This window comes from Nicotiana tabacum, chromosome 6 (genome assembly GCF_000715075.1).
Source record: "Nicotiana tabacum cultivar K326 chromosome 6, ASM71507v2, whole genome shotgun sequence".
Lineage (NCBI taxonomy): Eukaryota > Viridiplantae > Streptophyta > Magnoliopsida > Solanales > Solanaceae > Nicotiana > Nicotiana tabacum.
Genome location: NC_134085.1, coordinates 111789361 through 111806100, shown reverse-complemented (window position 1 = coordinate 111806100; position 16740 = coordinate 111789361). Strand labels below are relative to the sequence as shown.

At 37.9% G+C, this 16740-nt stretch overlaps 1 protein-coding gene and 1 pseudogene across 1 annotated transcript; one reads left to right on the top strand and one right to left on the bottom strand.

Moving 5' to 3' along the window:
- Positions 1-1507: 1507 nt before the first annotated feature.
- Positions 1508-5322, top strand: LOC107785295 (uncharacterized). Its single transcript, XM_016606567.2, has 6 exons — positions 1508-1770; positions 1886-1978; positions 2168-2417; positions 2510-2606; positions 4609-4674; positions 4786-5322. Exons 1-6 carry the CDS (start codon positions 1605-1607, stop codon positions 4984-4986), a joined length of 873 nt encoding a protein of 290 aa, XP_016462053.1. The 5' UTR covers positions 1508-1604; the 3' UTR covers positions 4987-5322.
- A 1245-nt stretch (positions 5323-6567) lies between these two features.
- Positions 6568-8030, bottom strand: LOC107785294 (uncharacterized; annotated as a pseudogene).
- Positions 8031-16740: the final 8710 nt, after the last annotated feature.

The following is a 16740-nucleotide window of genomic DNA, read 5'->3' as shown; positions in this document are numbered from 1 at the left end:
GTATTTCCTTCAGACTTTGTATATAGTGACTCTTAGACAGTCTGTGGTACTGTGACACAAGATTTTGGGGTATTGAAGTTTAAAAGTGGTAATAGACATAGCTCTAAGCTTAATAAATGTTGACTTCCGCCTATTTCCTAACTTCCGTTTTATTTATATTGTCGCCTTATGTTTGTTTTAAAAGAAGTAATATGAAACAGGTAGTAGATAGTTAAGGGTTGGCTTGCCTAGCTCATATTAGTAGGCGCCATCACGACTTCCGAGGGTGGGAATTCCGGGTTGTGATAATATTGTTCGCAAATAAGGTTAGATACAAAGCTTGTACTAAATATAGAATTATTATTTCAACTTAAAATTAATGTGTAAGATACAAAACGAAATTTTAATTGATTCTTTCTCAAAAAAGATACCTACCATAACAGAATTGTACACAAATTTAAGTAAAGATACTTATAGCTATAATATATTTGTTTGCTTAATGAAAATTGCATCCCTCTTTGTGTACGTCCAACATATTCTCAAAAGGAGAACATTTTAAGTTTAAAAATAATAAATTATACAAAAAATTTAATTAAAAATACTTATAGTAATGTATATGATACCTATATTAATGTATATTGTTCGCAAATAAGGTTAGATACAAATCTTGTACTAAATATAAAATTATTATTTCAACTTAAAATTAATGTGTAAGATACAAAACGAAATTTTAATTGATTCTTTCTCAAAAAAAGATACATAGCATAACTGAATTATATACAAATTTAATTAAAGATACCTATAGCTATAATATATTTGTTTGCTTAATGAAAATTGCATCCCTTTTTCTGTACGTCCAATATATTCTCAAAAAGAGAACATTTTTAGTTTAAAAAAGAATAAATTATACATAAAATTTAATAAAAATACTTAATGTATATGATGCCTATATTAATGTATATTGTTCGCAAATAAGGTCAGATACAAAGCTTGTACTAAATATAGAATTATTATTTTAACTTAAAATTAATGTGTAAGATACAAAATAAAATTTTAGTTGATTCTTTCTCAAAATAGGATACCTATCATAACTGAATTGTACACAAATTTAAGTAAAGATACTTATAGCTATAATATATTTGTTTGCTCAATGAAAGTTGCATCCCTCTTTGTGTACGTCCAACAAATTCTCAAAAAGAGAACATTTTTAGTTTAAATGTTCAAATAATTGGCTTTGATTTATTAAAAAATGAAATTCAATTTACAGAAAATCTTGGACTACTACTTTCATTAAATAATTTTTCATTTATAATCCAATTTTTTTTTGTTGTCTTAAAATTGCCAAGTGGTTTCATTTTAGCTTGCCACTTGACTTAACCACATTGTAAACTACTCTCCTTTTAATAAAATATAGATAGATAGATAGATATAGAATATAGATATAGATAGAGATATAGATAAATACCGTGGAAACAATTTAAAAAAAATAATATTAATTTATTACTAATAGGATGAATTAAAAAAGAAATTTAAAGGGACAAAGGTTGGAAGTCCGGACAAGATTGATCAGTGACGGTTGAGGCTGCGGGATTAATCGACGGAGGCCAAACCAAAAGGAGTACTATATGGAAGCGCTAAGAGCCTCATACGCAGACGATTCTTCCGACTCCGACTCTGGGTCCAGTCCCACCCCTCCACTGCCGTCAGCTTCTACATCCATTGCTGAAGAGACAATAGTGGCCCCTCTGCCTCCACCTCCTATTTCACTCCTTCACCCGCCCAACTCTCTTGGTAACTTTTCTTTTGCATTACTATCAAAGTTTACTTAAAAGCAGGGAAAAAACTGATACAAGACGTGTGTTTGAGAATTTATGCTCACTAAGTGTTTGATGTTTTGCTTGTGAAGTTCCTTTGGACTCCTTGTCCAGCAGTCAAGTCAATCGCGTTCGAAGCTTTCCTCACGTTGAAGGCAATTATGCTTTACATGTGTATATCCCCGGTAATTTCATCTACCTTCCGAATCTAGGGAGCATTTCAGCTTCCTCTAATTTTATTTTTGTGAATTGAGCAAAGAGCAGAATAACTTAATAGTGCAATTTTCATTCATCTCTTTTTGCCATATTGTTATTGATTAGTCTATTGGTAGGTTGGTATGCACTTATTTTCTTAATTTTTCTTTACATTCTAGTTTATGTACCACCTACAACAAGGACGGAGCTGGCCCGTTTTCTAAAGAAGGTCACAGCACTTGTACCCAGTCTACATGCTGTTGATGTCGATATACCATTGAGTGGTTTGTTGAAAGATGAGGCCCTGCTTGAACAAGTGGTGTTGGGTAGAGAGTTTCACATTAGTTTGGGTAGAACTGTCCCAATCCGTGTGCATCAGATTAATTCAATGGTCTCCATGCTACGCCAGAAGCTTCAGTTTCAGAGGAGGTGAGGTGGCATTAGTGATGCTAATCATGCTATGCTCTGATTTTATTTTGGGTATGGTTTGTTTGGTAACCATTGTCTAATAATTGACATAGGTATTTGATAGATTTTACCAAATGGGAGATCTTTGTCAATGATGATTCAACTCGCACATTCATGTCATTGGAAGTTGTAGCAGGAGGCTTAGCCCAGGTATGGAAAATGGATTTCTTCAGTAGTTATTGTTGAAAACAGAGTTTCAGTTTTGGATTGTCTCCACTCCTAGGTGAACTCCCGAGAATGCTTGAAGTCATAAGTATGCTCCTTGTGTAGAAGTTTGTTGCTGGTACATCTTTTAGGCCCCTTAATATACGATAGATATCGAGGAGCATGCTTGTGTGCGCAAAATTCAAATTTAGAGTTAATGAAAGGTAACGTAACTTGAGAAAAAGGGAGTCTTAGTATATGGGAAAAAACTACCCAACTGACCAGCATAACCCTTCTCTTTCCCAACTGACCAGCTTAACCCTTTTCTTTCCTTGTTACTGAGGTGGTTATATGGATATCTTAGAGGAAAAACTTACAATACGCTTCATAATTTGAGTTGGATCAACTAACTTGCTATCCCGTATTTAATGGTGTAGATAAAGAGTCCATGCGTGTGTTCTGAATTATATGACCTGTATTATTATTTTTCGTATTCAAGAGAAATATATCAATGTGGTTGAAAGCTGCCTCTATGGTCAACTGTGATAGGACTGGTAATTTTGAACTCATGGCTAGTATAAGAAATAATAAACTAGAAATACAGACATACAACTAAGGAATTGTATTGAAGTTGCTGCTTATCTGTATTGCCCAACCCTCCTCTTCCCACTGCCGCAGCTATCTACTACATAGAAGGTTCTGTATATGGTATCTTTTTCTCTTAGGGCCACGATATCCATAAGCTTCTCTTTTACTGATGGGGGTTCGAATAGATTTTATGAGAATGTTCACAACTGATATTGTTTGTTGTCTCACAAACATTGATAAACTGAAGATATATTGATTCAACCAGAAATCCGCAGTAACAGAAAGAATGAAGAGGTAAAGGTCAACCATCAGTCAGAAGATTCAGTTGAGCGCATGCATATTATTTTTGTCGAATAAAATTATTCAAAACAACATCAACAATATGGAAAGCAAAATGAAGTGTGCCTATACTCGTCTCTATTGCAATGTGATTAACCAAAGTTTCTTTTAACAATGGATTTATAGTAGAGATTAAGAAAATATATGGATGATAAAGTTTCTTTTTACTAATGGATTTATGGTAGAGATTGAGATAAGAAATGGATGATGTCTTTTTGGCAGACAATTATAATTGGTTGGTCCTCTAGTTTAGGAAGGAGGATGACAAATGGTTGATGTCTTTATAGAAGTCATAATAATAGGTTGGCCAACAAGTTTGGGAGGACAATACATTAACTTTTTGATAAGGGAGGACAATACATTAACTTTTGTTATTTTATGTGGATTTTAACCAAAACAAGGAGCAGAGGGATGGAATGCCAAGTTTTGGAGTGAATGGATACATAAAACTATAATAGACTAACAAAGAGAGTGCTAAATATGTATTGTTGGCTGAAAGAGGGGAGTGTTTTCAGTATGTCTGATCAGCTGGACTTGTTATATTCTCTGAAATTGTAATGTAAAACAAGTCCTTTTTCTTTTGTGTGTGTGTATGCATGATACTGCTTTTGAATAAAACTTTACCTTATAGAAACACTATAAATAAACTAGGGGTTTCCGGTAAAGCTAATGGTAGCAGCAGCGGAGGGCATGCCTGGCTCTACGCACAGAAAGAAAACTCATTGTGGAAGCTTTATTTATTTCCTTTAATCCAAAAGCTGCATGTGGGTTGTTAGAGGTTTTGGTGGTTTCTATTGTTGACTTCTAATCTTAGTTGTGTCTATGGTTATTTCCTGCTTTAATTTTGGTCAATTAATGCTCTATGGTGGTGAGCTTCTAGCTGATATTTGCTTGTTCTGGATGTTCATCTTTCGATGAGTTCAATTATGGAACAATGAGTTTAAACTAAGCTCTCTACTATTTTCCCCTCTGGCGTCATTCATGTCCAGTTAGATAAAAGCTTATTGTTCTTCGTCCTCCACCTGTGATATAATTCTTTGAGGCAAGGGAGGAAACTTACTTGTATCTTTGTGTGTCTCAGATAAGAAAGCAAATCCAAGCTGTTAATGAAGTCTACAAACTTCACAATCTTCCGGAATTTTACAAGGTCTGACCACATAAAGCTATGTTTATTTCACTGCCACTTTCACTTTTAGCCACTGTAATTGATTCTTCCTGTGACAGTGAGATATTACATTTTTTTGGATTTTGATGGCAGGATCCACGACCTCACATCTCAGTAACTTGGGCATTGGGGGATATCAGGGACACCTTGAAGAGAATGGTGGAAGAAGAGATGAAGAAATACAAACTAGTTTCGACTTCACCCCAGAAGTGTATATTCACAAGCAAATTCAATGGCATTTTGTGCAAAATAGGCAATAAGATGCATGAAATCTGCAAGTTTCAGGACGAATAGCCGGCATTTATAGAGTGCAGGACAAACGCCTCAAGTTCTCTTGTGAATTTTAATTACAGTAAGTGCTACCCTATGCATCATCAACCACATTCAAACCCTGCAAACCACTGTTATCAGGGACTGTGAACTTGGATATTATATCTGACTAAAAAATCACATAAAACTGCAGCAAACAGGCCTCTGTTTCTTAGGAAATTAGCTTGGACAATGGACATGCACCGAATGCTGATATTTGATCTGTTGTTCTTAAACTAGAATAGGCTTTTAAAATTAAGCATTCATGTATTTTAAGCATTTCCTGTAATTGACTTAATGTTAATTGCAAACCACTTTCCCGAGGAAGCTGTCTTTCCAACTGATTCCGTTGCCAAGCTACAACAAGAAAGATTCGTAACTAACCTTCCCAGTTCAAGCCACTATGCATTTCCCAGAAGGCTAATGAAAAGAACTTGTTACTAATAAGAAGTCCAATAGAACAAGAGGAAAGGCTGGAATTGTTCATAGGTTTGTCGTTTTAATAAAGATAACAAGACGAAAGGCTCGCCGGAATCAGGAATCTCTGTCCAATCTATGCAGAAAGAAGATAACAAGTCCCGAGTGCATATTCCCAGCATATTAATGATGTAGTAACTTTTAGAAGGTTCGATTTGTCTAATTCTTGGAGTTTATAACGCAGCGAGAGTGAGCCCTCAAAGTGCTATTCCTGAATCCTGCACTATCACGTATATCTCCAATCTAACTTTTGGGTATAGACGTGACCTTTGTCACTATTTTATGAGAATACACCAACGACCTTCCATCTTAGATATGGACCCAGCATTGAGGTATCATTTGCATCAAACTTGTTTTGGATTAACTTTCACATACTGAAAAAAGAAAAAAGTTCCGAAAGGGAGATCCTTGTGTCAAGTCTTTCTATTGGTACAGCAACTCAGCCTTATAAATTCCCATCATCAGTATCGCTAAGGTTAATCATGAATAAAGTTAATGTCAATACTAGCTACTTTTAGAACAAAGTTGTGAGGGTTGAAGTCATGAATAAGAATAAGTTCTTTATCAGTAATAAGCTCCTTGACTGTGAAATTGGAAATTAATGTTGTCAGTAGTTTACTTCTCCAACTGGTCCAAGTTTAGTCATATTGTCGCACAGAAAAAGAAATATATCACCTTTACTAACCTTCGATATATATGGTTCGATAGCCCTAGTTTCTTATCCCTAACTCCTCCATAAACGCGTGGCTGACTATACCTCTATTCTTTTATTAGGTGCAACAGTTATGGATTCGGACAAAGATCACTTTTAGCCAGCGGTCGAAATTATTTATATTTGATAGTTGCAAAAATATATAAAGTTTGTATATTTTTGTGTACAACATACATAAATGCATATATACAAAAATATATATATTTTTGGTTATTATTTTGAGAGAAGCTATACAACATCATTTTCTCCGGTTTTTTTTTGGTAGTAATTAAAAATTAGGCAAAAGCAAAGTGAGATGCGCACGAGGTCCATACACCTCAAACTCAAAGCTTTGATAGTTATATACGAACCTAATGAATTGACTTAGATAAGACGTAATAACTTGTATTTAATTTTATTTTCATGTTTAATGAACATACATGATTATGGCTTTGTAAAAAGAGAGATAAACAAAAACTAGGACTGGACATGGATATTTCTATGTTGTTACATCTTTCAGAAAATAAAATGATCTAAACCCCTAATTACATCAAGCCAGAAGGAATTCATATCGAACTGATCGATAGAGTAATTAAAGCTTGTACCAATATCGGAAATGGAACATGCATGGGAGTACTGATCAAACTGATGACAAAGTTGATCAGAGTCAGCAACACCAATATTTTCATCTATTTCCGGGTTGCTCTCCAAGATAACTGTGTTTTCCACGTTAATATCTGATTGATCGTGAAGTGAACTAACGTTGTAACAATTCAGGTACGTTTGTGAGAAATTCACAACATCCATCATTTGGTTTTCTTCACATGTTATAATGCTGCTGCAGGGTGAAGAAACATGAGGTGATAGTAAACTGGTGTTGACAGGTCTTTCGTCAGCTTTGATCGTATTTGTCTTTTCATTTTCTTTGGTTTTCTCCACCCTTTTGCGTCTTGCCTTGGACTTTTCACTAGTGCATTATTTTTGACTCCCAAATGCTTCTTTAAGTGTGTGTGGAAGAAGTTTTTAACTTCGTTGTCTGTTCTTCCTGGCAATCTTGCAGCAATGGTTGACCATCTGTATAGAAACAAGGAAATTCTCTTAGATACTTCTACTTACGTTCCATTAATTAGGATAAGATATTAAATTAAACACGAGAGATTTATAATGCTATGTTGTGTGGGGAAAATGAAAGGGAGCCTTGGAGTAACGGTAAAGTTGTCTCCGTATGAGCTATAGGTCACAGTTTCAAGCCGTAAAATCAGCCACTAATACATGCGTTAGGGTAGACGGCTTTTTTTGTAGGAAAATTAAATTAATTTATTCTCACCTGTTTCCAAGTTCCTGATACATTTTGACGACTATATCAACTTCTTCCATGCTAAAGGGTCCTCTTTTAACATCAGGGCTGAGATAGTTAACCCATCGGAGTCTACAACTTTTCCCCGTTCTTGAAAGCCCTGCAACCATGACCAAAGTTCAAGAGGCTAATTAAGCACAAAGAAATTACCCAAAGGAGTTATAATTAAGTTGTTTTATGCAGGTAGAAATCCGAGAAGGAATCATTAGAAAGTACATATTGAATGGAAATGATTTGAAATGATTCAATTATGTTTTTAGTGCTAAGACCTGCAAATTTGGGCATTTGACTCCAATTCCAAATGCCATATTTCATGATATAAGCTCTCAGTTTTTTGTCTTCTTCAGGAGACCATGCCCCCTTCTTTAACTCCTCCATGTTTGTACTTTTCTGTTGCTGTTGTGGTGGTACTCTTGGCATGATTACAGAGAAGTAGGACTCCAATTTTGTGCTTAAAATTGTTTCAGCGTTCTTTTAGAAATACTTATTTGGGGTTATTTATTTATATTGGAATTTGCCATCCGTTGTATGAATTCTTTAATCAAAGCCTTCCTTCCAAGAAAGAGTCTTTGCGACGACTTCACAGTTTTGTCTCTTAATGTTTCTTTTCTTTTGATGGTATTTTTCCTATTTTTATTCTTATTTCAATTCTTTGGAGGATGAGTTTATTTTTGAATGACTGACAGTGGGTTAAAGTTGTCAAGAGGGAGGAAAGATATTATTTCGTTCCTACATTAGTTGGCATAAAGAATGACCAGCTCTTCGTGGTAAATTTGTTTATCCTTAGAGCGAGCTAGTAACAATTGAATTTATACGCAGTTTAAAGGATATGTGATTTAATTTAACATGAATGAATTAAGAACCATAAATAATTGAATTAAAGGAAAACAAAGCGATCAAACCAAATGCGATGGATGATTAAGCCTAGCTTTGCAATGAGTGTTTGGAAATCAGTTCCGATCCAGCCCTCGAAACGGACTCGGTTGTAACTCAATAAACAAGCAGCTGAAGAACACTTTAAACAATAGCTAGAGAACAAAAATTAACTTTATTCTTTGATATGCGTGCCGACAATAGTCCTCAAAATAAAAAAGTTCTCCTCTTTATATAGTAGGGGAAGTTCAATCCTAGTACAAGTATAAGTAAGGTAAAAATCTTTTTCTTCTAGTAAACGCCGATATGCAGTTGATATCGGGCGAGATTTGTGCCGTAATATCCGGTTAAGGATGGATATTTCGGCCCCTCGATTGTCCTGTCTAACCATCTTTCCCGTAGCCTTGGTTCTTCACTTTGCTTGAGCTCAATGCTTGGCCACGTCCGGTTCTGAGTGCACCATTCGTCCTCCCCAGGCTCTGGTCCGTAGAAGCCTTCGGCTTTACCCGAGGCCATATTGGGTTGAGCTATCCTCTCATTTTTTTATCGGGAAATGGTGGTAACCTTTATCTCCAATTTTACCCGCACACAGATAGTCCCCTCACTTTTTGGAGAGCAGATTTATAGAAACGACGAGAAGTGATTAACTGACCCCGTTTCCTTCCTTCGTACGCTATAACGGGCTGACGAGTTAGCAAAATGTCCCATCAGTCGCGTAGTTCTGACTTCGGACACGTGTCAACCGCTGGTTGACAATCCTCGGTGGGCATCAAATGTGAAATGTCACGCATTAATTATTTCCCTCCTATAAAAGCTCACATTTCCCTTTTTTTTTTTCACTTTTTTACTTTCCGATTTCAAATCTTCATAAGTTACCCTCGAACGTTTTACTTGTTCATAATCCCTTCAAATCTTCATACATTGTTCTTCACTTCTTCACTTCTTCTTTCCTTCATCTCCAATCTTCAAATCTTCATATTTCATCTTTGAATCTTCAAGTCAGACTTTTAAATCTTCATACCCATCTTCAAACCTTCATATCCGCCTTCAAACCTTCATATTCCCAGATAAAGATGGCAAAAACCTCGAAGTCTGTACCTCAAAATACCACCCCTTCAACTTCTACCCCGGGTGCTGATATCGAAGTGACCCTGCCGACAGTGGCCCCGAAACCTCCTCTTAAGGATTATATCCCCGGAGGTTGTTCCACAGATAATGACTTCAAGATCGAGAAGGCCTCCAACAAGGAGATCGCGGTGAGGAGGTATGGAGGTATATCTGCTCCATCACCGAAGACACACTCCCGATGGTCTGGGAGGATTGCAAGTGGGAAGGTAAGGAAGTAGTCATCCCCGGTACTGATGAGGACATCACAATGCACATGGAGGGGTACTTAAGCGTTTATATGTACCCCTTTTACACTTGGCCCGATTGACACGGTGGTCCTTGATTTTTGTAAGAGATACGAGGTCTGTCTCGGGCAGATCCATCCGTATTTTTGGAGGATCATGATTCTCTTCCATCACTTTGTCAACAACACGGAGGATTCCCGATTCACTATCAACCATCTGCTTCTTGTCTACAGCCCTCAAATCTTCCGAGGGGGGTTAATCAAGCTCGCCCGATGAGCAAAGAAGGCTCACTTTTCGAGCATCTACGAATACAGTGATCGAGGCTGGCTGGGGAGATTTGTTCCGGTCAAGATCGAAGATTTCATTCCCTTTAATTTTCTGCCGTTCCCTGAGAAGTGGAACTCGACACGTAAGTTTATTTCCTCTCAAGTCAGCAAAAAAACCCTTTCAACGTACTTTTCTATTTCATCACTTACTTTCTTGATATGCATCGATCGCCCGAGTCCCCAATGTAGTCCCCCATTTCAAGGAGTGGGTCGGGGGTATCTGTTAGTTTGTATGAGTCCACCAAACAGCAGAGTACCTGGTCCTCTATAAGGTCAAACTGAGAATGCTAATAAAACTGTAAGTAAAAAAGACAGGGGATTTTTACGTGGAAAAATCCCACACAAGGGGATCAAAAAACCACGACCTACACTTGTAGGCTTTTAATTTCACTAACTTGCAATCTCACTATTATAAGCCACTTTGTAATAACCCTATTACAAAGACTTCAACTAACTTGTGATGCTCTCACCACAAGCCACTTTGTGACTCTTCTAGTTACAAATACTTTAATCTGATGACTAATCCTAGTCACAACATAACCTCGGAAGTTTACGGATTTTGGTTTTCCTAAGACAAAGCTTCTAAGAAAGAAAAATAGGAGATACAATGAAGAGCAAATAACAAGATTACAACTCAACTACGCATATACATAAACTCATTATGAAACTGATCCTTAGTGGAGTTGTCTTCTTGTTCTTGATACACCAGTGACTTCAATGCCGGATGAACACTGTTATACTTGAGAAAATATCACTAAATGCACAAGTGAAGTGTTGTGCCTTGCACCAGGTTGTTATATCACAAAAGACATCACAATGGATAGTGATGTCAATTCTTGGTACATGCTTCTTCCCAATGAGAAGTGACTGCTGCACTGTCTGTTGTACAGTCACTTTTGTGCAGTTGTGTTCCAGCTGTATAGTTGACTTGTACTTCTATTAGAGAACACTAAGGGACCAGGTCCCAGTTGTGTTCCTCTTTTATAACAGTTGCGAGATGGTCACTTTCTGCTGTTACGTTCTAGTTGTACAATTGACTTGTACTTTTTGTCAGAGAATCCTAAGGGACCAGGTCCATGTTGTGTTCCTCTTATAATGGTTGTGGACAGTCACTAACGCGTAATTCTATCGAAGAATCCTAAGGGACCAGGTCCCTATTTTGTTCCTCTTTATAATGGTTGCGGACAATCACTGACTTGTACTTCTGTCGGAGAACCTTAAGGGACCAGGTCACTAGGTCCCTACTGTGTTCCTCCCTGTGGTTGTTCATTCATTTACTAGAGATCAGACTAGACATTATTCATTTGAAATATATACCATGTGGGTTAGGTTCTCTATTTGGTTCTTCACAATAAGTTTGTTAGATCATCAAAACATAAGAAGCATAAGACAAAGACATTGAAAACCCATCAATTTCACCCTTTTTGATGATGACAAACTTAGGCATTGATAGTATTTGTTTAGAGCAGAAATAACCAGATAAGATACCAAAAATTACACAAGTTCTACACAAGTTCCCCCTGACCGTTTGCTTTTGATTTCCCCTTATTCTCTTTTTCCTTTTGATTCTCCCTTAATCTCAGATCCCTTTCCCTTATGACCCCCTTAATCTCAGATCCCTTTCCCTTATGACTGTTTCCCCCTTTTGGCATCATTAAAAAGAATACAAGCAGGTAATTAGCATAAAGAAGTCTAATACGGCTAACTCATGCCACAAATGTGCACACAATATGACAGAAAAGAGAAGCCAGAGGAACATAACATTGTACATGCAAAAAGAGGAGATGTTTCATTAATATTAACAATGGACTGAGCAAGACAGGAGCAGTAATGGTGAATTCCAGCATGCCATCAGTAAAAGGCAAACAAAAATAAAACAACAGCCACAAAATATTAGAGCAAAGATAGCTGGCCACTAAGAGGATCCTAGAGGACATTAGAAGAAGGAGGCTTGGAAGGAGAGGCAACAATGATTTTGAGAACTAGGTCTAGTCGAGCATTTGTATATAGTTGTTCTTCAAGCAATTGTGCCCGAAGTTTATCATTTTCCTTTGTCAGTCGGGAAACTTCTTCATTAACAGAATTAGGTCCTTTAACTGCTTGACTGAGCTGAGTTTTCAGTATGGCATTTTGAGCCCTCAACCTTCTGATCTCTTCAGAAGCTACATTTTGAGCGTTGATCAGCTGATAAATGGTCGAGATGCTTCCACCAACTCATTCTACACATTCACATTCTTCTAAAGTGGTTTTAGAGAAGGTTTGCTTGCTTGTGCCCACTCTGGGATTCCCCAAGGGGACCTTATAGAATTTGAACACCTGAGTGAGGAGAAAACCATGTGGTAGCCTATGATTCTCACCTTTAAAGTTTGCCACATTTTGCATATGATCTATCATGATTGCTGGCAGATTGATTGGGACAAACTCATCAAGTGCTTCTATTAAGACCATATCCGATTTTATAGCAATAGACCGCCTCTCAGGATGAGGTAAGAGCACCTTATTGACTAGTTCAAAAAGAAGCTGATACTCAGGAAGTAATACCTTTTTATGCACCTATTCCCTATTCTGAATAGCTTGCTCTTTCATGATGGCTCTCCTAAAGTTGACACCACAGACACCCTTAACTGAGGACATTCCTTCACATGGAATTCTGAGAACCTTTCCCAATGCTGAAGCGTCGAGTACAATATCTACTCCATTTACTAGCGCACAAATGTGATCCCCCTCAACGGTGAAGAGAGATGCGTAGAAAGTTTGTACCGCATCTTCGTACACCAGAGGCATGCTCCCTTCAAACAAGTGCTCCCATTGCTGAAATTCTACTATCTCCATAATTTGTCTCATATCGGCCATCTCTGAAATTGTTGGGTCAAATGTACGACCCCACAAGACTTTCTGAGTTCTTAATCTCAGTTGCCAAAGACCACTATCACTGGGCATGGCCCTCAAATCACTAGGTTCTCTAACAGTTTCCCGTTTTCGTTTGCTAGATCCTTCAACAGACTTTCCTTTCTAGCTTACTAGCCCCACAACATCATATTCAGACATAGCTTGCTCAACTGGACTCTTCTTAGACTTGCTGCTGCCTTTCACGGATGTACCATTTTGTTTCTCAATAGTTTCATCGGAAGCTTTATCCACAGATTTTTGAGCTTTCAAATATTGTTGCACTACGGAACCAGGTTCCTTTGGAGCATTTTTGTCAATCCCACTTACTGGAACACTCTTGTCAGTGACAAATTCCCCTTGATTCATCAACCTTTTTTTCCTTGTCTTGACACTCCTCCTACTTTTATGCAATGTAGACTCAAAACCCTCTTTCTACTGTGACCTGATAGTGGGTGACTTAGAGGAGGATTCTAAGAGCTTAGGATGATCAGAAGGTGAAAAAGTGGGTTTGCCTGGAAGAGGATCAGGTTCTTCAGTAGGTTTTTCTAGGAACGTCTCATGAGCCAAAGACTCAAGGAGTACTATGGTTCTTACATCGCCTAGGAATGGAGTTTTTCCCCCTGATACTCAGACGAGAGATATGCTCCTTCATTCATCAGACTCTCAGCAGCGATAGCCATGATGTTGTGTGCTGCTTCCTTTTCTGGTGACTTCGTGAGAGTTACTAAGTCCAAAATGGAGGAGTTCAGATACTGATCAAGATCATCCTCAGGGACCTCTGACACTTGAGAGGTGAAACCCCTGAGTGTTTTTTGATGAAATCAGATGAGTGACAAGACATAGAGTTCTCAATATATGGGAGAAAAATATGGTTTGTTGGAAAAGGAAAGACTATAGGAAAAGAGGAGGAACCAGATGTGGGTACAATAGTGTTGGAAGAAGTGAAATAGTGAATCTCTGGGGATGATTTCAAGGATGATAGGGAAGTGGGAGTGGTGTTAATGGTGGGAGAAGGAGGCGATCGTTCGATTGCTATTATAGGAGTATTTGGAATATGAGTAGAGTGAGAGAGAGAGAGAGATGAATAGAGGATCACAACTATATAGAAGAGATGAAGGTTCATGACTTGATGTGAGGGAGAAAGAAAGTTTTATTGGAAGAAGGACTAATGATGAGAAGAGAGAGAAACGGGTTCTGAATAGTTCTGAAAACGACGGTAGGTTTGTGGGAAAACTTTATCGTGTAGAGAGGATGAAGGGATTTGAAAGACAAGACATGACATGCAGACTTTAAAAAGTCGGATGATGTGGTAGTTGATTTGATTTTGTTAAACAATTTTGAGAAGGCATGTAGAAAAAACACATTACTACTAACCTGTGGTGCAGGAACCTGATGCCCGAACAATTTTTTGAAAAGGGTTTTAGCAGCTCTTCTTTCGCAGTTCATAACTGTACCTTTAGCTTCTATGATCGTCAAGCGTGTTTTACCTGCAACGACATTGATGTGAGTTAGGCTTGGCCAGAAAATACTTTGGCTAATTTTACCCGAAGATGTTTTTCATAGCCAACTGATGGGGAATCAGGTTCTCCATTAGATCTTAATATCCCAGCTTCACCTTGTTTCTTCCAAAATGTTCCCTACTCAAAGCTTTGGTGAAGGTATCTGGAATTTGGTCTTCTGCGCTGCAGGATTTTCCACAGATCAACCCTTTCTCCATATTGACCCTCAGAAGATAATGCTACCCCTCAATGTGCTTGGTCCTCTTGTCTTGACCTGGATAGAGAAGATATACCATCAGAAGATACCCCAGGATCTTCCAGTTGCTTCTCAATTCATAGGGTTTGAGCACAGTAGGATGCTCCTGCTACACATTCTTCCTCAATTGTTTACAAGGCCATTGAGTTTTGCTTCCTTGTGCCTCAAAGAATGAGACATGAACATGACAAGTGAACCATTTCAGAAGTGCTTTTCCTGTCCACAAGAAAACGTGCACAGTTAACATCATCATACCCAATATGATTAAAAATTGTCACCTGAGAGGTAATACAGGACCATGTCCTGAGTTCTTTTAAGATATCTCAAACTTCTTTTGGCGGCCCTCAAGTAGGATTGCTAAGGACTTGACTTTGGATTCTATTCTGGAGTGGAGATACAGAAAGGACTAATTTTTTTTTTGAATTTTTAATACTTGTCTAACTCTAGAGAAAGGGAGTGATTAGGTTATTAGATAGATGAGAGCTTTTGTGTTTCCATTTTGGGACTGAGGCTTGATTGGTAGGGGAACTTGGGAGGTTAATTTGATTTCCCTACACTCTTAGTTCTGTTACTTGTGGAGCGCCATGAACTGCATCTCCACTCTTTCTTCAGCTTCAGTGGTAGTAAGTGAAGTACCAGGTTCCTTGTGAAAAGTGGAGGATGATGTTGCATTGTCTTTCACCTGTCTCCTTCATTTTACTCATCATATCAACCTCCCTATTTGAAAGCTCAGATATTTCCCAGGGACCATAAATGGTTCATTATATTGATCATCACTGTTTCTTCCTTGGTTAGAGGAAGGTGTCTTGTTGAATACCCCATGAGCACTTCCTTCCACTTAGTTTGCCCTTTATTATAGACTTTGTGGCATTTGCTTTGTGGAGAGTATCCTAGAAGGATTCCTTCATCGCCTTTGAATTAAACTTCACAAGCTAGTCCTTCCCGTTGTCGAGAACATGGCATTTTCAGTCAAGAAGGTTCTCAGATGAGTTGTCTTTGGTTTTCTTCCATTTGGTAGCTCATAGTGGATTTTGATTAAGGAGGTACCTGATCATACACCTGTTCACCAAGTGGAAAGTAGTATTTACTGCTTTTGCCCAGAAACTTTTGGCGATTCTATTGTCGATGAGCATTGTCCATGCCATGTCTTCCAGTTCTATTCTTTCTTTCAGAAATACCATTTTGCTGTGAAGTCCTTGGTGCTGAGAAGTTGTGTGTGATTCCATTTTTGTTACAAGCTCATCAAATTTGGCGTTGTCACATTCTGTCCATGGTCAGATCTGATGCATACTACCTTCAATTTATCTTCACTTGGATCTTCTTAACAAAGGCCCTAAACATTTCGAAAGTTTCATCTTTTGTTCTAAGAACCATTGTCCAGGTGAATCTTGTATTTGACAGACCACGAACCAGGTCCTTCTCAAGCATCTCATATCACCAGCTTGTAAAGATTCAAAGTCAGCAACGTAGATGTTCTTGTTTTTTTGGCCACTAAGACCACTTTGCCAGTCACCAGATTGGTAACTGTGCACTCTTTTGATAAAAACTCTACTTTGTTACCTTTAATGTAGATTTGAGAGACACTTAGGAGGTTGTACTTCAGGCCATCCACATAGTACACGTTCTCAATTGAGTGACAGAGAGATTTTTCAACTTTTCCAGCACTGAGAATGTACCCTTTCCTTTTTTAATGGATACATTCCTTTCCTGCAGGGCTTTCAGTAAGAAGAAATCTATGGTGCTTCCAGTCACGTGCTTTGAGCATCTACTGTCCTTGGTTCATTGCAGTCCACTTCCTCTCACCGTTCCCTGCACATGCAAATTATGGGTTAGATTTAGGAGCCAAACTAGTTTGGGTCCCTTGTTATTATAAAAGGGATGGATAATGGCTTTTCTAATCCATGCAAGCAATATTTGTTTCTTGCGACTAGTACCTGGTCCCTTGTTAGTAGTCACTTCATCAGTAAACACTTTGTTTTTCTGAGCAGATTGAACCCTGGCCTGACAATTTTCTTTGAA